General features: G+C 43.6%; 1 protein-coding gene across 2 annotated transcripts; it reads left to right on the top strand.

Moving 5' to 3' along the window:
• The first annotated feature begins 13,483 nt into the window (after positions 1-13,483).
• On the top strand, positions 13,484-22,301 carry cdk1 (cyclin dependent kinase 1). 2 transcript variants are annotated; one of them, XM_076286229.1, is made up of 8 exons: positions 13,484-13,592; positions 14,420-14,468; positions 15,028-15,184; positions 16,839-16,962; positions 17,342-17,512; positions 18,379-18,542; positions 19,631-19,772; positions 21,934-22,301. In XM_076286229.1, exons 2-8 carry the CDS (start codon positions 14,432-14,434, stop codon positions 22,045-22,047), a joined length of 909 nt encoding a protein of 302 aa, XP_076142344.1. In that variant the 5' UTR covers positions 13,484-13,592; positions 14,420-14,431; the 3' UTR covers positions 22,048-22,301. The 2 variants fall into 2 exon arrangements, with proteins under 2 accessions (XP_076142344.1, XP_076142345.1); XM_076286230.1 differs by having other exon boundaries at positions 13,518-13,592; positions 14,399-14,468.
• The last annotated feature ends 297 nt before the right edge of the window (positions 22,302-22,598 follow it).

Raw genomic sequence — 22,598 nt, 5'->3', positions numbered from 1 at the left:
TTCATTGATGTTATTTTTTATGTTCTTCGGAGAAAATGAGCCAAAGCCAATGAGTTTGAAGAAATAACAAATAGCATAATTTTTCTTTTAGCAAATATTGAAAACGGGTCCCACAGACCCGAACACCTTACAAGGGTGACATCCAACTACTACCCCCAACACACACCATAGATATTCATGTGCTAACCTTAACCACAGTGGCGTCCAATTCTACTACCCCCAACACACACCATAGATATTCATGTGCTAACCTTAACCACAGTGACGTCCAACTCTACTACTCCCGATACACACCATATTCATGTGCTAACCTTAACCACAGTGACGTCCATCTTTACTAGCCCAAACACATTGTGTTTCCGTCTGAGATTTATTCATGTTTTCACCACAATGTCTCTAAATGACCCATACGACAGATTTCCAGTCCGACCCATAACACTGCCCGGCCTGTACCTTACCTATTTGGTTTCAAAGCAATGACTCCATACAACCCAAACCAGATCTCCTGTCTGAGAGGTACATGTATAGTATATATATTATATATATATATTATAGCCACTATATACTAGTCACTCCAAACTCTACACAACATTCATCATTCCTGTCTTAGGTCCCCCTGCACATAGGCACCAACATGAGTGCGGTGCACTCCAATTTTGCCCTTCGAATACTTTGATTCGATTGTTATCAATACAACCCCGCACACATGGGCGAGTGACAAAAAGTGTCGGCGGACTCACGCCATTGTGCGGTGCGCTTTAGAGATTCATAAACTCACCGTAGCCACTCCAAACACATGGCTTTCTTGTTTTAGAGATGTGTAGAGATGTGGAGGCAGCCGTGGCCTACTGGTTAGCGATTCGGACCTGTAACCAGAGGTTGCCGGTTCGAACCCCGACCAGTAGGCACAGCTGAAGTGCCCTTGAGCAAGGCACCTAACCCCTCACTGTTCCCCACGCGCCACTGTTGTTGCAGGCAGCTCACTGCGCCGGGATTAGTGTGTGCTTCACCTCACTGTGTGTTCACTGTGTGCTGAGTGTGTTTCACTAATTCACAGATTGGGTTAAATGCAGAGACCAAATTTCCCTCACGGGATCAGAGTATATATAGGCTACTTATACTTATACTGTTCACCGCAGTGATTCCAAACTATGCAACACAGACTTTCTGTCTGTCGCGTGTTCATCTCACCAGCTTCAAACCCTACCCAGCACCCTCCTGTGTTAGTCTCACTTTGCTGTTTTTCTTTTTCTTCATCTTTTCCTCTGTCTTTGTATGGGCCTGACAGCCTGAAGACTGAATCTCTGATGGCACCGACCTCCTGTCTCTGCCTTCCTTCCTTCCTTTCTCTTTCTTTCTTTTCAGGTTTGGCTTTTGAACACTGGAATGTCAGATCAGTGAATGACAGTGAGTGCACAATCTCTCACTCCTTCCATTCTTCATGTTTGTTTGTTTGTGTCTTTCTCTTATTCTCTGATGTTGTGGGCTTTAACAACATGAATATAGACTAGTGATTAGTGAATGACTGATACATTGCATGGAGCTCTAGTTTTTGTGAATTCTTTATCCTGTCTCAGGTATGTGCTTTGAATTTGGGGATATCAATGTTTTATTCTGTGAAAATGAAGTGTTTCCTGCATCACTCAATAATAGACAGCGCTTTAGTAAGACAGAGCTTTCTTCAGTCAACAACCACATTTGGAAATTGGGCTCCATCACCCTGAAACTGTCATTCTAACAGAAAATGTTTTACAGACTACTTAAAATGAAATGTTCCCGCGTTTCACTTGAAAAATCAATCCATTTGTTTGCATGTTCTTGGCAGCTAGAATGACAGCTAGCTAATAGCTATGCTGTGTCTGAATCCGAGAGGGTGGGATGAAAAAGTGTCTCAGGAGAGCAAAGAGACAGACGGCTTTGAAATCTCTAAATGAATTGCTTGTTTCCAATAACATGGAGAAGGTTTCTACGGTCCTGGAGCAAAGTGTTAAGATGCAAAGAAAACACACAAGAATTCTTTGAATATTTGGAATGTTTTTTCTGGAGTTATTATACAGGGGTCACCAGGGCTATCTGCACATCTCTAACTAACACAAGTATGGCTGAAAATGAAGACTTGATATATGACAATATTTCACTTACTCAGAACCTATTCGTCATGGTAACGGTTGGATGCATGTTTTGAAACCCTTGATTTAATATATTTCATAGATCCTAGTATGCCATTCCCTCAACTTCTCCTCCACCATGGTTGTGTTTTCATTTTCTCTTGTTTGGGGGGCAGTGGGGCACTAACTGGCTACAGCACCCAGACCACAGCTGGGCTCAGGTGCCCACGGATGCCCAAGTCTGGCCCGGGTCTGGCCCGAGTCTGGCCCGGGTCATTTACTGGTCCCATCCCATCTATCTCTCCCACTCGCTCCCAGTCTCTTCACAGTCCTATCCTATACAGGTACCCCCCAAAAATAAATAAATAAATAATATATACACACTTATGTATATATGTATACACTTAATTGGTGCTTGTATATAGGTCTGTCTTGTTTATCAGCTAAATGATGAAAGCTTCATGAAAAAGGAAAAGGGGCTTAATGGGTGGAGTCAGTGGTTCATTGGCTGAGGCCATTTTCGGAGCAGATCCCAATCAAGGGGTGATGAAGGACTTCCCCCCAACACTTTCATTAACTTTGTGAGATAGGGCAGTTAGAGTGAGTTAGGGCAGTTAACCTTGGTGGTTGTGTGAGCTCTCTGAGTGCACTTTCATTGTTATTGTCCAATTGTAATTCAGACCAGCTGATCTCACTCTCTCCACTCCTCCTTCAGACCAGCTGATCTCCCTCTCTCCTCTCCTCCTTCAGACCAGCTGATCTATTGCTCTCCCTTTCTCCTCTCCTCAGCTGATCCCCCGCTCTCCCTTTCTCCTCTCCTCCTTCAGACCAGCTGATCTCCCTCTCTCCTCTCCTCCTTCAGACCAGCTGATTTCCCTCTCTCCACTCCTCCTTCAGACCAGCTGATCTACCGCTCTCTCCTCTTCTCTTTCAGACCAGCTGATTTCCCTCTCTCCCTTTCTCTTTCAGACCAGCTGATTTCTCTGTATCCCTTCCTCCTCTCCTCCTTCAGACCAAGTCCATGTATCCCTCCCCTCCTCCCTCAGGCCAACTGATCTCCCTCTCTCCTCCTCCATGTTTAGCATGCCACTCTATCTCACCTCTTACCTAAATACTCTCCCTCTGCGTCTACCTCTCTCTCTCGGCAGCCAAAGGTCACCCTTGTGTCTGATTTCTGCCCATGAGTTCCTGTGTGTGCTTCTATGAGTGTCTGTGTGTGTGTGTGTGTGTGTGTGTGTGTGTGTGTGTCTTGTCGCGTGTTCCCCCCTTTTGCGGTTAAGCACTTTCCCAGCCGCTATGTGTGTGTATGTGTGTGTGTGTGTGTGTGTGTGTGTGTGTGTGTGTGTGTGTATGTGTGTGTGTGAGTATCTTTTCCGCTGTCCCCGCGTGTCAGGAGGAGCCTATCGTATTCCCGGGCTGGACACCGGAGAGCCTGGGAAAAAAGCGCCCACGCCGGCCTTGACTGACGGCTGGGAGCAGCCACGGGAATCCGGGACTAAGATTACGCCACCTGATCCATCTGGGAACGCCTGCCCCAGTCCACCAGCGCACCGCCAGCGCTTAGCACTGGCACCCCACACGCATGCATGCCATTCCCCACCGTGGACGTGTGCATGTATGGATGTATGCATGGACATGCAGTATGTATGACATGGACATGTTTGTACCAACTCAATCCAGCTATCTACCAGTATCTGTATGGTCAGAACTGTATGTGTGTAAGCATGTAGGCTGTCTGTATGTATTAAATGATAAACGGTAAATGGACTAGATTTATATAGTGCTTTTCTATTCCTCTGAGTACTCACAGAACTTTCCAATTTCATATCTCACATTGGACCCTTCATACTCACACACTGATGGTGGAGATTGCAATGCAAGGTACCAACCTGCACATCGGGAGCAGCTTGGGGTTCAGTGTCTTGCTCAGGGACACTTCAGGGCGCATGTAAGAGCATAGCCTGTGCTCCTCTTTCAACCTAATCACAGCTCAAAGCTCCACTTTTGTCCTCTGTCGAGCTTTGTATGATTAGCAGTTTCATTTTGACCTGAGATAACCAATCCCTTTATGACCCAATGTTCGGTCCATCTCCATCCACTTGTAGGGCTACACAATAGGCATGAGGGGGACTTTGTAAGCTAATAAGTCTTTTGATGTAATGAAAATACATAACTATACATTCATTTAGGATGTCCTTGGGAGGAGTGTAGTGCACAGCTTACGAAGGTTCATCATAAAACCATTCAGGAGAGGTTAAGCGCTACCTAGGTCTGAGGACATGTGAAAATAATGGATTTGCAGGCTGGAGGTGAAGGATATTGGAGTATCCACGGCTGAGACCATTATTTCAGTGCAATAGGACACCTTGAAGTTATTTACTGTTGCTATGGTTACCACGGTACAGGGCATTGGTTTAAAACGGTGATTAAACCCATGATTGGTTCTATTTATAGGTGTCTGGATATAGCAAAATTATTGCACAGTCTGACACAAGTATTTTCCCCTGACCATGTCATGAATAACAATAAAGACCCGAATTAATCACGGTTAATTCAGAATTGAAAGTGATTTGCAACTTGCTCTGTGGCTCCGTCGGGGTCCAATATTCTCTCAGAATGTAAACCCATAAAAAAGACACTGCAAACCCAAAGTGTAGGGTATAGAGAGGGCACAGGTTACAGCAGCCAGCTACTGGTCAGATTTAACGGCTGTGCTCTTATAGCATATCGGCTAGCCTGAAACACATCTAATTTGGTGATGAGTTTGAAACCTATTTTGTACTTCGTATGGTTGAGGCATACCGGTTAGGTTATATGTCAGAAGGGATAGCTAATTATTGATCAAAAGGACATGTACCTGTTAGCAACTTGAAAGAATGGAATGATGTAATGCCATAGCAACATGAAGCCACAGATTCAGCCGGATTTGATCATTTCAAACAAGAATATCAATTTTGAAATTGGAGACCTCTCTCTGCCTCTCTATCTCTCTCTTGCACATACACACTCTCTGTCTCTCCCTGTCTGTCTGTCTATCTGCAGGCTGTCTCTCTCCCTCTCCCCCTCTCTCTCTCACTCTCCCTCTCTGTCTGTCTATCTGCAGGCTGTCTCTCTCCCTCTCCCACTCTCTCTCTCTCCCGCTCTCTCTCTTTCTCTGATTGGTTTGACAGCTCTAATCCTCCTCCCTTTAACTCATCATTGAACTGTAACACCACTGCATACCTGCCATTCCTAATCCTCAAACCTTACATGCTAAACCATGCTTAAGTACACACACACACACACACACACACACACACACACACACACACACACACACACACACACACACACACACACACGTGTGTTGATGTGTAACACTGTTGCTTGGTTGCTTGCACCAATGCATACATACAGTATATACGCTTCAATGAATTCACACATGCACATCACACACGTGCACACGTATGTACATGCATGTACACACACTAACACACACATACATACACACACACACAGAAAAACACACAAACACACACACATACACACACACATTTCTAGACGACACCATGAAGGTGAGTATGAACTGACTGTAAAGTACTTTCTGTTCAGTCTCGTTACAGTTGAACAAAAGAAAAAGCTGAGAATGTGAGGGAGAGAGAGAAAAGAAAAAACAGAGAGAGGGAGGGGGAGGAGAGCATCTGAAAAGAAAGTGTGAGTAGGAGGAGGACAGGAAAAGGACAACGGGGATTTAGACAGAAGGAAGTTGGAATGGAGAAAGGGTTATGAATGAACAACATTAAGAAACGCAGCTCTGCACAAGGTCTTTGTGTGATGAGTTTGGGGTTTGAGATGTCTGCATGTGTATGAGAGAGAGAGAGAGAGAAAGAGAGAGAGAGTGTGTTTGGACCTATGAGAAGGGGAGTGATAGAGAGAGAGAGGGAGGGAGAGAGAGAGTGTGTTTGGACCTATGAGAAGGGGATAGATAGAGAGAGAGAGATAGAGAAAGAGGGATGGAGAGAGAGAGTTTGGACCTATGTGAAGGGGAGAGATATATAGAGAGAAGGAAAGAGAAAGAGAGAAAGAAAGAGAAAGAGAGAAGAGAAAGACAGAGGAGAGAGCGAGACAGAGAGAGAGAGAGAAAGAGCGAGACCATGCTTGTTTCTTGACCATGATATATTACACGCAGGTTCTCTGATCAAAGCTAAGATTATTTCCGGACCAGGTGCCACATGGTCCAGATACCCCTTCTGTCTTTGAGTGGTGCCAGACCCAAGGCCAGATCACCACCAGAGCACCAGGGATTGATGTGTAAATCAAAGGCCATACCATGAAATGTCTGACAGCATCCAATAACATGGGGAAGCACCATGATAAGACATGTGAAAATTATATACAGACCCCAGCCTTGGGACTGGAGTCTGGAGACTGTTTATGTTTATGATGTATGTAAATACAAACTTGTCAAGGCTGAAATGGAAGTGTAGCTCTTAGCGTTGACAATGTTATTTGAGAACAATGTATCTCTATTCACCTCATTTATGATTCCAAATCAATAATCCTCTTTCACCACACCCACACATTCTGAATCATTAGAATTTTTTCTCTCTCTTCCTTTCACTCTCTCTCTATCTCTCTCCATTCTCTCTCTCTCTTTCTTCCTTTCTCTCTCTCCCTCTCCCTTTTCACTCTCTCTCTCTTCCTCTCCCTCTCTGTCCCTCGTTCTCTCTTTATCCCTCATTATCTGCCCCTCCCTCCCTCTGTCCTCGCTGTCTTGCAGGAGAACCCTCTTGTTGCCATGGCTACAATCATTAATACATCTAGCATGGCTATCGCTCACCAGAGATTGTGTACATGTAGCATGCACACACACACACACACACACACACATACACACTCTCACATATATGTACAGCTCATACCAAATGCCAAAGACAACCATTTGTGGAAATGTGGGTCCGTTCTTGTGGTGGTAAATCAAGCCTGCTGTACGGCTGGCTCGCTGTGGGCTTCAAGCACGGGGAGAAAACAAACCATGACAACAGACAGCAGACATGGCAGCCGGATTTCACAGACACAAAGACCCCAGGCATAAATGGAGTGATTCAGCATGACACACAAAAAAAAATCACATCACAGCCACCATAGAGGACGATGTGATACAGGGGAGAGGGAGCGATTAGCGAAAAACACGAAGGAAGGATCCCCTGTACGCAGCCCCACTTCAGCAATAGTTCCCATGGCGCACGCAGGCAAGGAGGACGGACATTTTGTTCGCCTCTGATGTGTATATGAGTGACAGCACACCATCAGAGTGATGTGTGTGTGTGTGTGCATGTGTATTAGAGAGAGAGAGAGAGACGGCATGGGGGCAGAGTGAGCTGCCTCTTCTGTGTTTACTGAACTCCGCTTGAACGCTTATCAGACAGCCTCAGACGAGAGCGATAGAAAGAGACAAGAGAAGGGGGGAGGGATGGAGGGAGGGATGGAGGGAGGGAGGGAAACAGGGTGGTGGTGAGTGGAGAAGAGGAGAGAGAAGAAAGGAGGGATACAAGGAGAGAGAGGGATGAAGGATGGGAGAGGGGGAGAGAGAAAGGAGGAAGAGAAAGAAGTAATGAGAGAGGATGGAGAGAGAGAGAGGGATAGAGGGAATAACAAAGCCAGTGGGAGAGGAAGGGAAGGAAGAAAGGAACGAGAGAGGGGAATGAAAGACAGATGAAGAGAAGAAGAGGCAGAGTGATAAAGAGATGATGGAAAGAGAGATGGAGAGATGAAGAGAGATAGGGAGGGAAGGAGAGATGGTAGGTGAAGGGAAACAGAGTGTAAAGGAGGAAGAGAGTGAAAGAAGAAAGAAGGATGGATGGTGAGAGTGAAGTAGAGGGATGGAAGAAGGGAGGGGGAGATTAAGAGACCCAAAAGAAAACACACACACACACACACACACACAAACACACACCTTTTCGTCACAAGGAAAGAAAATCTGCTCGCTGCCGGACATGATGGGATGACTAACATTGACCTTGTCGTCTGAGCGGATGCAGGAGCTCCCATCCCATCAGGATGATATACCTCCAGCATCAGGGAGCCACCTGACCACCAGCAGTGACGTACGCGCGCACACACACGCACACACACACACACACACACACACACACACGCACACACACACGCACACACACACACGCACACACGCACACACGCACACACGCATACACACACACACGCACACAAACACACATGCACACATGCATACACACATACACGCACACGAACACACACGCACACACACATACACACACACACGCACACACACCTGTAAGCTTCGGGTCATCTTGACCACAGGTGGACGCCTGCAATCACACCATGTCCTCTTCATAACACATGTTTGAGTCTGAATGATGATTCCAGTTATTATGTACTTTTGAGGTAACACAGTCGCTGGTTTTGCTGATATAATGTCCGATGTGAATTCAGTCTTATAGTAAAGCACTGGTAAAGCAACACAGTACACCTGGACATCTGACTAAGACATGAGTCCTGTCTGATCTCTCTACTTCTGTGAAGTCATTTGACCGATCACTAGTCATACTCTCACCGTTCTCTGCTAATTCTCTCAGATTGCATTTTTAAATACACTTACAGTTACTGTGTCCAACACATCAACATAACGCACACAATCACAATTCAGAGTGTACGACATGCCTCTGCCCAATCAGTCTGCCCCCTCAGATTTCCATGACAACACGATCATATCACCATGGATGCAATGCTCCCACTGCGCATGTAGCCAACAGCCTTTAGGCTGTTCCTTCAGAAACTGCTCCTCGGGAGTTCAAACAATGAGCTTGCCAAATTTAACGGACTATTAATTTTGAAACATTCTGTTGACAGGATTTTGACAGGAATTGCAGTAGTTACAGCTTTTATTGTGTGTGTGTGTGTGTGTGTGTGTGTGTGTGTGTGTGTGTGTGTGTGTGTGTGTGTGTGTGTGTGTGTATGTGTGTGTGTGTGTGTGTGTGTGTACGCGCGTGTGCACCCATGCACACATCTGTATGTGTGTGATTGTGTGATCAATCTTCATCAGAAATTCTGAAATGTCCAGAGGCATTACAAGGAAAAGCTAAGGTGCCTGACATTTACTGATGTGAATTGTTAACCAATAGCAACGCCTCCACAATGAAACCAGTTGCCATGGAAATGGAGATGCAGAAGGGGGGGGGGGGGGAAAGAGGGTGTGGTCTCCATAGCTAACCTCTCACCCCTGAACTTCAAAGCAACATTCATTCTGTGTCCCCTTCCCACAATTCCTAGCACTGTGCCCTGTATCCTGTTCACCTGCGTTGTTTGGATTCCACCTTGTCCCACTGGCCTACTGTGTCAGCTTGTCTGAGTGTACTCAGGAGTGTGTGATTCCAGGCTGAGTGCTGTTACCCTTTTAGAAGGAAGACAAGACTAAAAACGCCACAGTTGCACACATATCTACCCCTCTCACCCTTCTATTTGCATGAACATGAATGCGTGCGCGTGCGCGTGCACGCACACACACACACACACCCCCGTCTAACCAGAAATACACACCTGTGTACATAAATCTGTGCTCGTGCACGCACACACACGCACACACACACACACACACGCATACACACACACACACACACACACACACACACACACACACACACACACACACACACACACACACACACACACACCTTTGATGAGTCAGTCCCAGTAGTTTTGAAAAACCTTTCATTAGGAGGGGAAAGCTCTTACCCTACAGGACAGCAATTAGGATAAGATCTGTCTAAGAAGTCTAAGAAGAACCGCCTAGACAGCTTCTGTCAGACAAATACACCACTCAGAAACACACACACACACACACACACACACACACACACACACACACACACACACACACACACACACACACACACACAGGCATTTTGGCATTTAGCCAGTTGTGTGCAGAAAATGACATGCACCTCAATCCAAGACACTCTAGACTTATGTAACCTCACACAAATTGACACTCACACGCTCACAAGAATATAGTACAAAAGTAATGTGCAAATGGAGACCACAATGATGACAGTTAAATTCAAACAATAAAGAAATTAAAGCACACAATAGCAAATCAAAATCCACCATTGTAAGGTTATAATCATCCTGTTCACCAATAGAACTTTTTCTTTAATAGAATAGTTCCTGACTTTTAAGAAATGGTATGCACAATTGTTATATATAAATGTATGCTGAACTTAATTCTATTGTCAATAAAAAAAACAAAATCTAGAATGCCCCTCAATCCAACATGAAGTAACCTCTTAAACTCTAACACAACACTGCTCCTTTTTACCAACACTAAAACCACAACTAAGAAATGGCAGCAAAGTCAAACATCCATTTATGGACAGCATAAGCTTAATAATATGTTGTGGTAACACAACAGTACTTCATCATGTCTTCCATCAGCCAAAGCCCACTACCTCTCCAAACCATCTGGAAATCGAACCCAGTGAACAAGCCACGGAAGAGAGAAAGAGATCAGTCAGAAGGAGGAGTATTCTTGCTTTTTCTTACCTTCTTTCCTTTCTTCTTTTTGTGTGTGGTTTTCCCAGTGCTTTTCTCCTTCACCTCTTCACTCATCTTGGAAGTCCAGGTTGTTCCGTGCTGTGGTCTTCAGCGTTCCAGTCATTCCAACATGAAAGTCCACCATGGAGAGCTCCTCAGGATTCAACAAGAAAAATTGAGTAAATTCAAATAAAAATAAAGAATATCCAGAATATTCCTGATTAGAGAAAAACACAGATTGTCTGCTTGGAGAGTGTGTGTGTTTATGTGTGTGAGAAAGAGAGAGAGAGAAAGAGAGAGAGAAACTGACTGATGCTTCTGAGCGCGCACTCAGTCTCACTCACACACACTCCTTCTGCCGAGCTCTGAGAGACTCACCATCTCACTCAAAACACGGGGCGTGGAGAGAGAGAAAGAGAGAGAGGGAGAGAGGAGAGAGACACACATAGAGAGAGAGAGAGAGAGAAGAAAGGAGAGGAAAAAACTGAGAATGGGAATGATGAAATGGTGATGGAATAAAATAAACAGAGATAAGTATAATATCAAGTCTGTAAGAAAAAGACAAAAAGAAAGAAAGATAGAGTGATTCCTTCATAAATGGTGTTTATTTTCCTACCTGCTATACCTTTATTTAAAAAAAGGGTGGCGGAAGAGAAGCTCTAAGAAAGACAAAAAACATACAAAGACAAAGAAAATGCTTTTAGAGAGCGAGAGTGAGCGTGTGGAAGCGAAAATGAGTGACAGCTCACTGCCAGTCAGTCTTTATAATGCGAGCGCGCATGGAACACATTTGCGCGCGTGTGTGGGTTGTGCAGGCTAGTTTGCGCGTGGCGTTATATTAAATGTGACACCCGGTGCTTCAGACGGCCTGGGGGGACAAGAGCAGGGACCAGGGTGACTCGGATCCTACCAGAAAAGGAATTCTCCCCGGGCACTCTGTCAACAGATCAGCTTACTGATGGACAGAAAGAGAGAGAGAGAGAGAGAGAAAGAGAGAAAGAGAGAGTGAGAGAGAGAAACAGAGGGAGTGTGTGAGAAATTAGCAAGAGAGAGAGAGGAAAAGGGAAGAGTGTGTAAGAGATGGAGAGAGGGAGAAGAGGGGAGAGTGGGGGAAGCAAAGAGAGGGAGAGAGTGGGCATGTGTGAGTGAAAGAGAGGGGCAGAGAGAGGAGCGAAAGAAAGAGGAGGACCACGCCCTCTCTTGCCGACATACCCCACTCCCACTTGCACATGGGGAAAAGGAATGGATCACACAGAACATGAAAAAAGACAAAAACTGAAATGAGAGAGACTGTCAGATTCAGAGGAAAAAACAGTGTCACACAGAGAGGAATAATCAATAAAGAAAAACAACACACGGAAACCAGCTGAGACAAGGCAAGGTGCAACCCATTCCAGACAGCAATCACTGTGTCAGTAATCCATTTGAGTGTGCATCAGTGTGTGTGTGTGTGTGTGTGTTTGTGTGTGTGTGTAGCACTGTTGCAGAGGACTCCCCTCCTGAGGGAGAATTATCCACAGTGTGTTTTCCAGTGCCAGGGCTTTAGCACCCTTTCACCTGCCAGGTTCATATTTATGTGTCTAAAAGCCCTGAGCATCGACGCGCCTCCCCTGTCCTCGCCTCCCCGGCGGGATTAGCCGGAGACAGACTCAAGGCTCAGCAGAGTGGCACAGGTTTATCCACATACCCACCCAGTCGAGGGCTGAGTCGATGCCACCGCCACTCCAAACAGAAAGGGGCTTATTACAGCTACAGTATATTCCTTCAACAATCTAAGACAGGCTGGTGGCGACAGACACTGCTTCATCACACATAGCCTACGACACACACTTACACACAGAGAGAAGACCCCCTGAGGGGACTCAGAGAAACAAGCCTTGAAGATATTGTTTGCAGGTCTAAATGTACATGTGTGTGTGTATGTATGAGTGTATGAAGATAAAAAAAGAACCAAAGGAGAGGATGTGATCTAGATAGACACAAACACGTGTGTGTGTGTGTGTGTAATTAACTGCTCCTCCTCTATGAACAGTGATGTAATCCTGGTGCTCTGCTCTCTACATTTCTCTTTCACTCTCCAGCTATAGCCTACTCATTTATTTATTTATTCTCCACCTGTCTCTCTGCCCTACCATTGGACTCGTGCACGAGATGAGACACACCTACACACCGACGCGCACATAAAGGAACAGAAATACAAGAAGTCCAACACTGCCATCTCCTGGCCCCGTGAGGTAAAACCGAGGAGGCATGTTCTGCTGTCTGGTGTTGAAATAAGATGCCACTCTAGTTCGAGAAGCCGTCCAAATGGAAACAATAAAACAAAACAAATAGAAAGATCAATACTGTAGCCTTGGGCCTAGGCTACAAGTCATCTGCAGCTTAGCATAGGCCTAATTCCTCTGCGTAATAACAGTAGGCCTATAGGGCCAGGCTATTGTGTACTACACTGTAGAATGGTCTTCAAAAAGAAGGATGTAGCATAGTTGTGAATTTTGCAAAGAGCCGTCTTGTATTAATTTAGCCCATATTTCACGTCTTCATTCCAGCCTGACAGACAGTAGCCTTGCCTATAGCAATAGACGGGGTCAGGAATAATAGTCACAATACTTAAATGTCTCAAACAGAACACACATATTCATAATATTCCTCACACATCCTCCTTTCGCGTTTAAAACTTCGACTGTGAAAACATTCCCGACAGGCACCACCGCGTTTTAAACCCATCTCCCGCCCTCCATCGCCCCCTGCGTCATTGGCCATTTTGAAAAACAGCTGGCTCACGCAATTGGTCCATTTTCAAACACGTCGGGCGCGGTTAGTTTGAAGGAAACAGCTTAGCAGAAAACCATTCAGCACTACTAGTTGCAAGCTGAAACGGGGTAGGTTTTCGTCAACCATCTCATCCCCGAAGACAAACAGTTTTGAGAAGCGGTAAGCATGTCTTTCACATGCTAATATGAGTTTAGTTCTACATTTGTTTAGCCAGTATTTTGTGTATGAAAGAAATGTTCGATGTTAGCTAACCTAAAAAAAACAGATGTTTTGATATAAAATAACTGATTAGCTGATGCTAGTGCCAGCTAAGTTAGCATGTATAGTCTGTCACGTTGCTAACCTTTGGCTAAGTTATCTCATTGCATTCCTTTTTATATAATGAAAACAGTCATAGCTATTGGTGCCTTCACTTATGATTTCCCTATAACTTTACCTGACATCATGTTTCTTTTTAAGACATGAACAGTCAGAAACGCCACCGTTAACGATTATGTTGAGGTTAACGTTAACGTTAACTTACATTTTGAGAAATGCATCGAGTTCAGGGTAACTTGGCTATGTAGCCACTGTTAGATAATTTAATTGGTAATCACGTATCTAACTTTTAATCGTGATCGTGACTTTACCCCACGGAAGCTGGGATGTTTATAAGTCAACAGACTGAGAAGTTATGTTAAACTTTTGTCGTCGTAACAGTTAGCCTAACGTTATGATAACGTTGTCCCAGAAGAATGTTTTTCCCCTCCTCCAAATTAACTTAACGTCACTAGGTATCGACATTAATCAAGGCTTAAACCTACTTATTAGGGTGCTTACGGTAACTTTTAAAGCCAACTGAAACAATGCACAAATGTCAGATAATACCTCAAACATGTTTTACAAGGTTGAAACGTTGTGCTAATTAGCTGAAAAGCTCCACAATGTAACGTTAGCTTCTAACCTAACGTTACGTTACCTAACAGTTATCGCTGTTACCCTCTCAGGAACCGGTCAGAATGGAGGACTACTTGAAGATTGAGAAAATTGGTGAAGGTAAGTTAAAGTTTCAGTTATTGTTAGTCATCCAGTATTCTAATGTGTTCACACAGCAAGCAATAGCCAACTGTTGAACAACTGCTTGTTTGGTACATGACCTTGTACGTGAGCCAAAAACGTTCATCTGTTGCACGACATTGTTTTGCAGTGCCTTTGAGGCATACTCTGTTGAGACCAACTTGGCGAGGAGTTTTTCCAAATATATTGCTTCGATTTACTTCAATGTATATAAGCGAATCATTCCAGATCTAATTAGAAACATGGTACAGCTTTTGCCTTCTGGTACTTTTCAGATTAAACTCTGCAAAATATAGACCTCACTACAATTCAAATGTAAAGAATTTACCACTAATGTTGTACTTGACTGCACGTCTGGCTGCCTCACGGCACCAGTTAGGCTATCTTAAGATGAAAATTCCTTTGTTGTACTCTGTAAACTGCAGTATTCTGTGGTTATTATGAATGAATACCTGTACATGGGAGTTTGGATAAATATGTGCACAGATCTCTCCTTTATTGCTCTCCCTCACTGCTGTGTCACCTCCTGCAACCCCAGGTACCTATGGAGTGGTATACAAAGGCAGGCATAAGGCTACAGGTCAGGTGGTTGCTATGAAGAAGATCCGTCTGGAGAGCGAAGAGGAAGGTGTACCCAGCACTGCTGTCAGAGAAATATCTCTGCTTAAAGAGCTGCAGCACCCTAATGTTGTACGGTAAGAGATCGTAAGAGATCACTTTGCCCAACAGAGCTTGGGCATGACCAACAAATGTATGCAGTTAGCTCAGCAGTTTTGAATTTCACGACGATCGCAGGAATCAACAAAAATTCTCCATATCATTTGTTTTCTCATCGTATGTTAGATGCATGAAGCCATGATGAAGTAGATCACTTCTAGTAATGTATTACAAGAGTGGCATTCTTAGAACCACAATGACACAAAATGTTTAGATGAAACATCCCAATCGTACGTTATTGAAGGAGCATTAACTAATAAAACTGCGTGACTGCTTGATTTGGCACCAGTTGATAGTTCTCCATTTGCAAATTATCCCCCATAGCTCATGCATCTATTCTGATAAACTAGACCACTTCTATCTTTATTTATTTGTCGGCACTTTTATAAAAAGCGACTTACAGATGTCAATTAACTGACACATTTTCAGGCTACACTGCCTCCACTTCTGACACTGCATAACGAGAGAATGGCGTTTTCAGAACTGCAGAGCCCCCAATTTAAGATTAAACAAAGCCCAGACTGTACATTATTGAGAGCAATAGCAGCCGTAAAAATAACGTTTGACAGCTTGATTCGTCACCAGTTGACAGTTCTAATCTCTATTTGCATAATCCAAAGGGAAAAAAACACCACAGGGTTCTGAGAGGGGCTGGTGGAGTGTGTTACTCATGTTGCGTAGCCCCTTTCTAACCGCTTAGTCATGGTGCTTTGAGCACTGGCGCTTTTGCCAGTTAAAGTGGCAGAGATTTTGCTGTTATGTGGTGGGCTGCCTGATTACAACTGGTTGGATTGAGATCAAGGTGTGTCGAGGCCTTCAGCGAGAGTTGCAGATTTTGCAAATTTACACAAACCAGCAAAACCTCGGAGTGCCACTTTCTCAAGCTTGAAAACATATGCACACAAACAAATCCTTAATGCTTGTATTCTGAGAGTACATAAGACAAATACACAAAAACCTTGGTGGCTCATTGATGTAAGGGACAAGATGCATGCAGAACTCGCAGTTTACCTTTGCCCAGGAATACTTTATTTTAGATAGATAGATAGATAATATATGTGTTTATCTAATATGACTCGCCAATGGGACTCAAGTGATAACTGACCCTACAAAGTGCTATAGTAAATATGTTTAATTTATATAGCACATTTAAGACCAAAGTGCTCCACACAGCGATAAAAAATTAAAGATGGGAAATCCAACCTCAGGGTCAGCAGTTGCCAAATGCCAGATGGAAACACTGTGTCTTAAGCCTAGATTTCAAAGCAGTCAGGGTTGGCATATTTCTGAGGTCCATTGGGAGAGTATTCAGGGTTGGCATATTTCTGAGGTCCATTGGGAGAGTATTCCAAAGTAGTTTTCCAAAGTATTGGTGCAAACACGGCAAATTCACCGTGCATCAATTACTCCTCAAAGGAGAGACTTTCAGAAGATGTGAGAAGGAGACCCAAGAGCTAGAGAGGTGCCAATCATGTCATATATGTGTAAAGATTAGTGCTTTTTGACCAGTCAGTGCACATGACCATTATATGACACCATATTATACAACACACTCTTAATCTATGATATGGATATGGCAAACACTTAACAGCAAAATTACTACATTTTCTGTCTCACTCACACGGTCCACAGGCTTCTTGACGTGCTAATGCAGGAGTCTAAACTCTACCTGGTGTTTGAGTTCCTTTCCATGGACCTAAAGAAGTACCTCGACTCAATACCCTCAGGCCAGTTCATGGATGCAACTCTAGTAAAAGTAAGTGGTTTCAAGTGTATATTTGCTACAGGTAATATTTATCACGATAAAGTCTGACAAGGAGGTCTCTGGTCTAGTCCATCTAGTGCAAGCCTGTGTAGTATGTGTTTTGTTCAGGATGGGATGTGAATTGCCAGGGACCTGAATTTGCAGCAATATTTAAGATGTCAGGGCTTTAGGTGTTCAGGCACTGTTCAGGTAACCTGACTCACCAGATGAATTTCGTTCCACCTAGCTCCACTCATCAATCTGGGATCGATCCATTGGAGAGGTGTTTCAGAAGGCTGAGCCTTATAAAAAATCCATGCATATGATTTGGATAAGTCACACATTTTTCAAGAATAATAATAAATAAAATAAAAAACTCATTCTTTTTCAGAGCTACCTCTACCAGATCCTGGAGGGCATCCTGTTCTGTCACAGCCGGCGGGTTCTGCACAGAGACCTGAAGCCCCAGAACCTGCTCATCGACAACAAAGGCGTCATCAAGCTGGCAGACTTTGGGCTGGCTCGGGCTTTCGGCGTGCCAGTGAGGGTGTACACACACGAGGTACACCACAAGAACACCAACTTGTGTGTGTCTGTGTGATTAGTGATGTAAGGGATAATGGAGTGAAGTCCATTATCCCGTTTATTCTACTGTTAATAACATGTTAAATATTAAGTTAATTTTAAATTTTTTTGTTATCTCATTTGGATAGTTACAGCTGATAAATAAGTATTTATTTCAAACTGTTACTATAGTCCCGCATGAATGGTTGCGACGCTGGAACACTAACCAGTGGGTCTACCACCTAGGCTACATATAAAACAGTCAAAACATTGATAAAATCAAAATAAGGCTTTTTTTTTTTTTTTTTTTGTAAATTGAACTACACGTTCCCATTGATGGTGAAGTTTGATCTGCCGGCTCTCCACGGCGGTAGCGCGCAAAGAGTGCTGGTTAATTGTACGTTCTAAAGAACCTTCACAATGGGAAACTGAATTAAGCCGTAGAATAACATAACGTAACCTGTTTGGATTTTGTATGTAGACAAGGAATTTTAACTACACCCTCAACGTTTGTTGAGGGTGTAGTTATAGAGTACAGAGGGGCATTCAAATTCCTTAAACAGAGGCGAATGTTTGTGGCGAACATGTTTGTCTAAACAGATACATTTGAACGATTTTGTTTAAACATCTCAACGGTAACTCCGTCCAACTCCCAACATGATCACAGAGAACTACCTCTTCAAAGTGTTTGCAAACGGAACAGAAACAGAAAAGTGTTCGTTTGCCTATGTTTGTGAATTTGAGCACCTCTGGTGTTTACGAGCTAAACATCTCTTGTGACATTCCATTCAGTAAGCCTTTAATGATGTCCTGAATTTACAATAGCACTGAAGTTTGTGTGTGTGTGTGTGTGTGTGTGTGTAGGTGGTGACTCTGTGGTACAGAGCCCCAGAGGTCCTCCTGGGAGCATCTCGGTACTCCACACCCGTAGACATCTGGAGTATAGGGACCATTTTTGCTGAGCTCGCCACCAAGAAGCCCCTCTTCCATGGCGACTCTGAGATTGACCAACTTTTCAGGATCTTCAGGTAGTACTGCACAGTTGTCTCACTCCCAACTCCTTGGCGTCCATCGTCCATCTCGTTATCTTAAAGGGAAACTCTGGGAGACCCTCTGCATTGTAGCATAGACATTCACCGTGCCGGATCTCTGGCGTGAATGAAGTACTCCGAATCAGAGGTCATTGGTACTACAAAAGGTCACATGCACGAAAGGCTCTCTGTATGCTCGTTTGTTTCCGGTGGAGCCAGGTGTGTTTGAACCTGCCGCTATTGTTAATGTAATTCGTGTCTAAACAGACCCGGTTGGGTGTTGTATTATGGAAACCGCATGTTACGATAAAGAAGGATTTATGATAATCATAATCTGATTTAACACTACAAAACAGAAGCAGCAGCTGGCAATGGAAGTCAATAAATAATTTCCGGATCACAGCAATTGGAAAAAATAAATATCAAAATCAGTTTTGTGTTTTTTTTTTTTTTTTAATCTAACCATGAAATCAAAAGTCTGAAAAACAAAGCGTTATTTGTTTGTTTTTATCACATTCATAAACAAATAATGAAATAAGTCATTTTTTCATTTTGGTTTCTCAAGTGAATATCAAATGAACGAATCTGACTTTTCGTGCACATGGTCTATTGTGGTTCAGTTTTGTCAGTTAAGCCAGGCTTTCTGCTTCAGACTCCCACAAAAAGGGTGATGTTCAAATGGGGCAAAAGGAATAATACCTCTGTATTCATTATCTTTCATTTAAGTGTAAGCACTAGTGTATTGTGATTTTCAATTAGATTTTTTTTTAAACTGTTACTTGTAATGCTAATATAACATTTATTGGTATTCTATTTTGTGATTTGCTTTGGATGAAACCATCTGCCAATTCGCCTTATTCACCCAGCGGCCATTATGAGGCTGAGGGGTAACACTTGCCATTACACCTCAGTCCAGCAGATGGTGGTGGTAATGCACTCCGTTTGCAAACTGCTAAAAAAAACTCACTGAAGAAGAACAGGCCAGTGAACCCTTCTTTTTCCGGGTGAATAAGGCGAATTAAATATTAACAAGTATGTATGTGTTTAATTCAACTTAACACGGATACTATTTTGACGTTCTTTAGAACCCTGGGAACACCAAATAATGATGTTTGGCCCGATGTGGAGTCCCTTCCTGACTACAAGAACACTTTTCCCAAGTGGAAGGGAGGAAACCTGTCCACCACAGTGAAGAACCTCAACAAGAGTGGCATTGATCTGCTTGGGGTGAGCCACAGACTAAAGGCACCGCGCATAGGCACCGACATGAGGGCGGTGCACTCTGTTTCCAATATTTGGTTACATTAAATTCCATTGTTTTCGGTACCATACACCACCGCTAAGCTGTTTAGCACGCTGCAGTGTAGATCAAGATATAGTTCTTCGAATGCTTGTTAGTTAAAAATGTTGGTGTTGGCAAGTGACTAACTGGCCCACTCCCAAAGTGAGCACTGAGGACTAGACTCAGACTTAATTGATCTCAGGTGCTAAGTGAGTGAGTGTTTTTGGCCACATGGGCTCAGATAGGTATAAATGGAATTGGGACTAAACTTCACGAGATCACATGTTACCTTGGCGACATTTAATAACAAAGATGTTGATGTTCCCTTCCGTGGACATGTGTCCTGCTGTTGTTTACTTTTGTAATTTCCGGATTTCCTATGGTCTCCGCGGTAAACATCACAACGCTTTGAACTGTGGGTAATTCAAAGCAACTGTTGGATCAGTAAGGCATTAGTAATAAGGAGCATTAGCAAGTATGGGCAACTAGTTTGGCATTATCTTGAAATTCATGTTAATGGTAGGTACATGCATAAGAATAGTTGAGATGCATAAAAAAAAATCACTGGTCAAATTCCAAACTCAAATGCATACTTTTCATACAAAACTACAGAAAGTAGTCACCACCAGCTGGGCTGTCGTGGAAAGTTTTAGCACATCTCTCAGGTTGTTGGTTCCCTAGTTTTGGACTAGAACGTTATACTTAATTTTTTTTTATTGAATGCTGAACCTGTCGTATGTTAGTTCACTATTAAGCTACTTAAACATTAGACCAAAGACGATGCCTTTGGCGACTGTTCATTGAGCTCCACTGGCTACCCTTAGCCGCCTGCATCAAATTCAAACTACTAAAGCTTGCGTACAAAGTGATTGCTGGGTCTGCACCCACTTAAGTGCTCTCATAAAGACTTATGCTACCCCTTGCCTGCTGCGCTCCACCAAGGCACTGACACCCCCACAACCACAGCAATCCAGACCATTTTCATCTGTGGTCCCCTGATGGTGGAATGATCTGCCAAGTCCCAGCAGAGCAGGGGCGTCCCGCTCTGTCTTCAGAAAAACTCTTGAAGCGACCACTTTTCCAAGAATATCTCCTCCTAACGATTCTGATAACCTCACACACTTGGTGCACACTTACCATGCTATCCCCTCCTCGATCTCTCCATTCCTGTCCTCCCTCCTCTGCTACCACTACTCTTCCCTTCACCCTACCACTTAATTGAAGTGTCCTTCACTGGGGAGTGCCCCTTCACAACAGTCAGAAGTGTTAGGGGGTGTTGAAATCTTTACCTACGAAATAGATCTCTGAAGTTCGCCTACAAAAAAATCTGCCATCTTTGACATCCGGTATTTGGTGATTTTTTCCTATGGGAAAATAACATGGGGATTTTGAATTATCGCACCTGTTAAATTCTCGCGGGGATGAAAAAGTCTGAAATGCAGACGTTTCCCTGAACACACTTTTGTCCTCTGCCTTCGAGTGGATACTGTGATCTCCGGTATGTGAAAGCGGCACACTTAGATTTTTGCTACCCCAGAGGTAGTTAGCTTTAATTAACAACCGGAACTCCTTATATGAGCAAAGATGGCCGTTTTGGTTCTGTTTTGTAGGCAAACTTCAGAGTTCTATGGGACACCACTCGATGAGTCATTAGTAGTGAGTTCACCTATGTCGCCGCATCGACGGGGGTGGTGGGTCTAGTAGTTTTCCATTCAGAAAAATGCTGACTCTAGCTGTTAAAATCCTTCTCCGTTTGACAAACCAATGCAGAAGAAAATGTACAAATGTTTGCAAGCACATGTAATGTTTACACCAATTGTTTGAATTTAACTGTTCAGAGAAAACATGTTCACAAACATTCAACACTGTTTGCCGAATTTGAACTCAATTATGGACTGTAACAGTCATTAATTATTACCCACACAACAGCATCCTCTACCTCTACCATACTCTACCCGATGTCTGTGGACATCATTAATGGCAAAGCCGGTGCTGGATAAACAAATAGCATGCGTGCAACAGAGTGCTTTTGTGTTGATTTAAGACTTGTGGTAACTTGAATGTAAACTTGTGTGTGTTTCATTTCTGGGTGTTTTTGTTTTGCAGAAAATGCTGATCTATGACCCTCCGAGGCGCATCTCTGCCCGTCAGGCCATGAACCATCCTTACTTTGATGACCTCAACAAGAGCACCCTCCCTGCCAGCAACATGAGAATCTAACTTTGCAACATGTCGTCACAGAAATGAACCCTGTGACAACCCATGCAATTATGGAGCAATACTCACCTCGGAATTTATTTGTTGACCTATATGTTAATGTTGTACTTTGTATGTTGTGTTTGTCCTCTTTAAATGTTTGTATGCCTTCAGTTGTGTAATAGAAGGCATTTGTGTACATACATTCTTGCGCTTTTTTTGGAGAGAAATGTCCGTTTGTATATGTTTTCCAGTAAAGTGCACTTTTTCACATCAAACATTTGTCCTTTTGATGGATTTTTTTGTTACTTTTGCAAAATCACACGGATGTGGCTAATTGCTGGTTTGCATGCGGTGTAGGCCTACTTCAGTGCCCATGCAGTCATTTAGATCCCACATGTATATCACCACGGCAAAGCACCAAGTCAAGCCAGAGCTCAACCCCAGGATGTTGTGCCAGGTTGCACATTTTATTGTACTGATTTTTCAAGTCTGCACACTTGAGATGGCATATTGCGGATGGTAGAACGATGAATTGTCCCTACATAGGTTGTACCAAATACTTCAGAATTAGG

Source organism: Alosa pseudoharengus, unplaced genomic scaffold (genome assembly GCF_046254945.1).
Source record: "Alosa pseudoharengus isolate Yale_2024_CS ecotype anadromous, Long Island Sound unplaced genomic scaffold, YU_APseudo_1.1 YU_APseudo_1.1_scf_15, whole genome shotgun sequence".
In the NCBI taxonomy this organism is placed as follows: domain Eukaryota; kingdom Metazoa; phylum Chordata; class Actinopteri; order Clupeiformes; family Clupeidae; genus Alosa; species Alosa pseudoharengus.
This window is presented reverse-complemented; position numbering and strand designations above follow the sequence as displayed.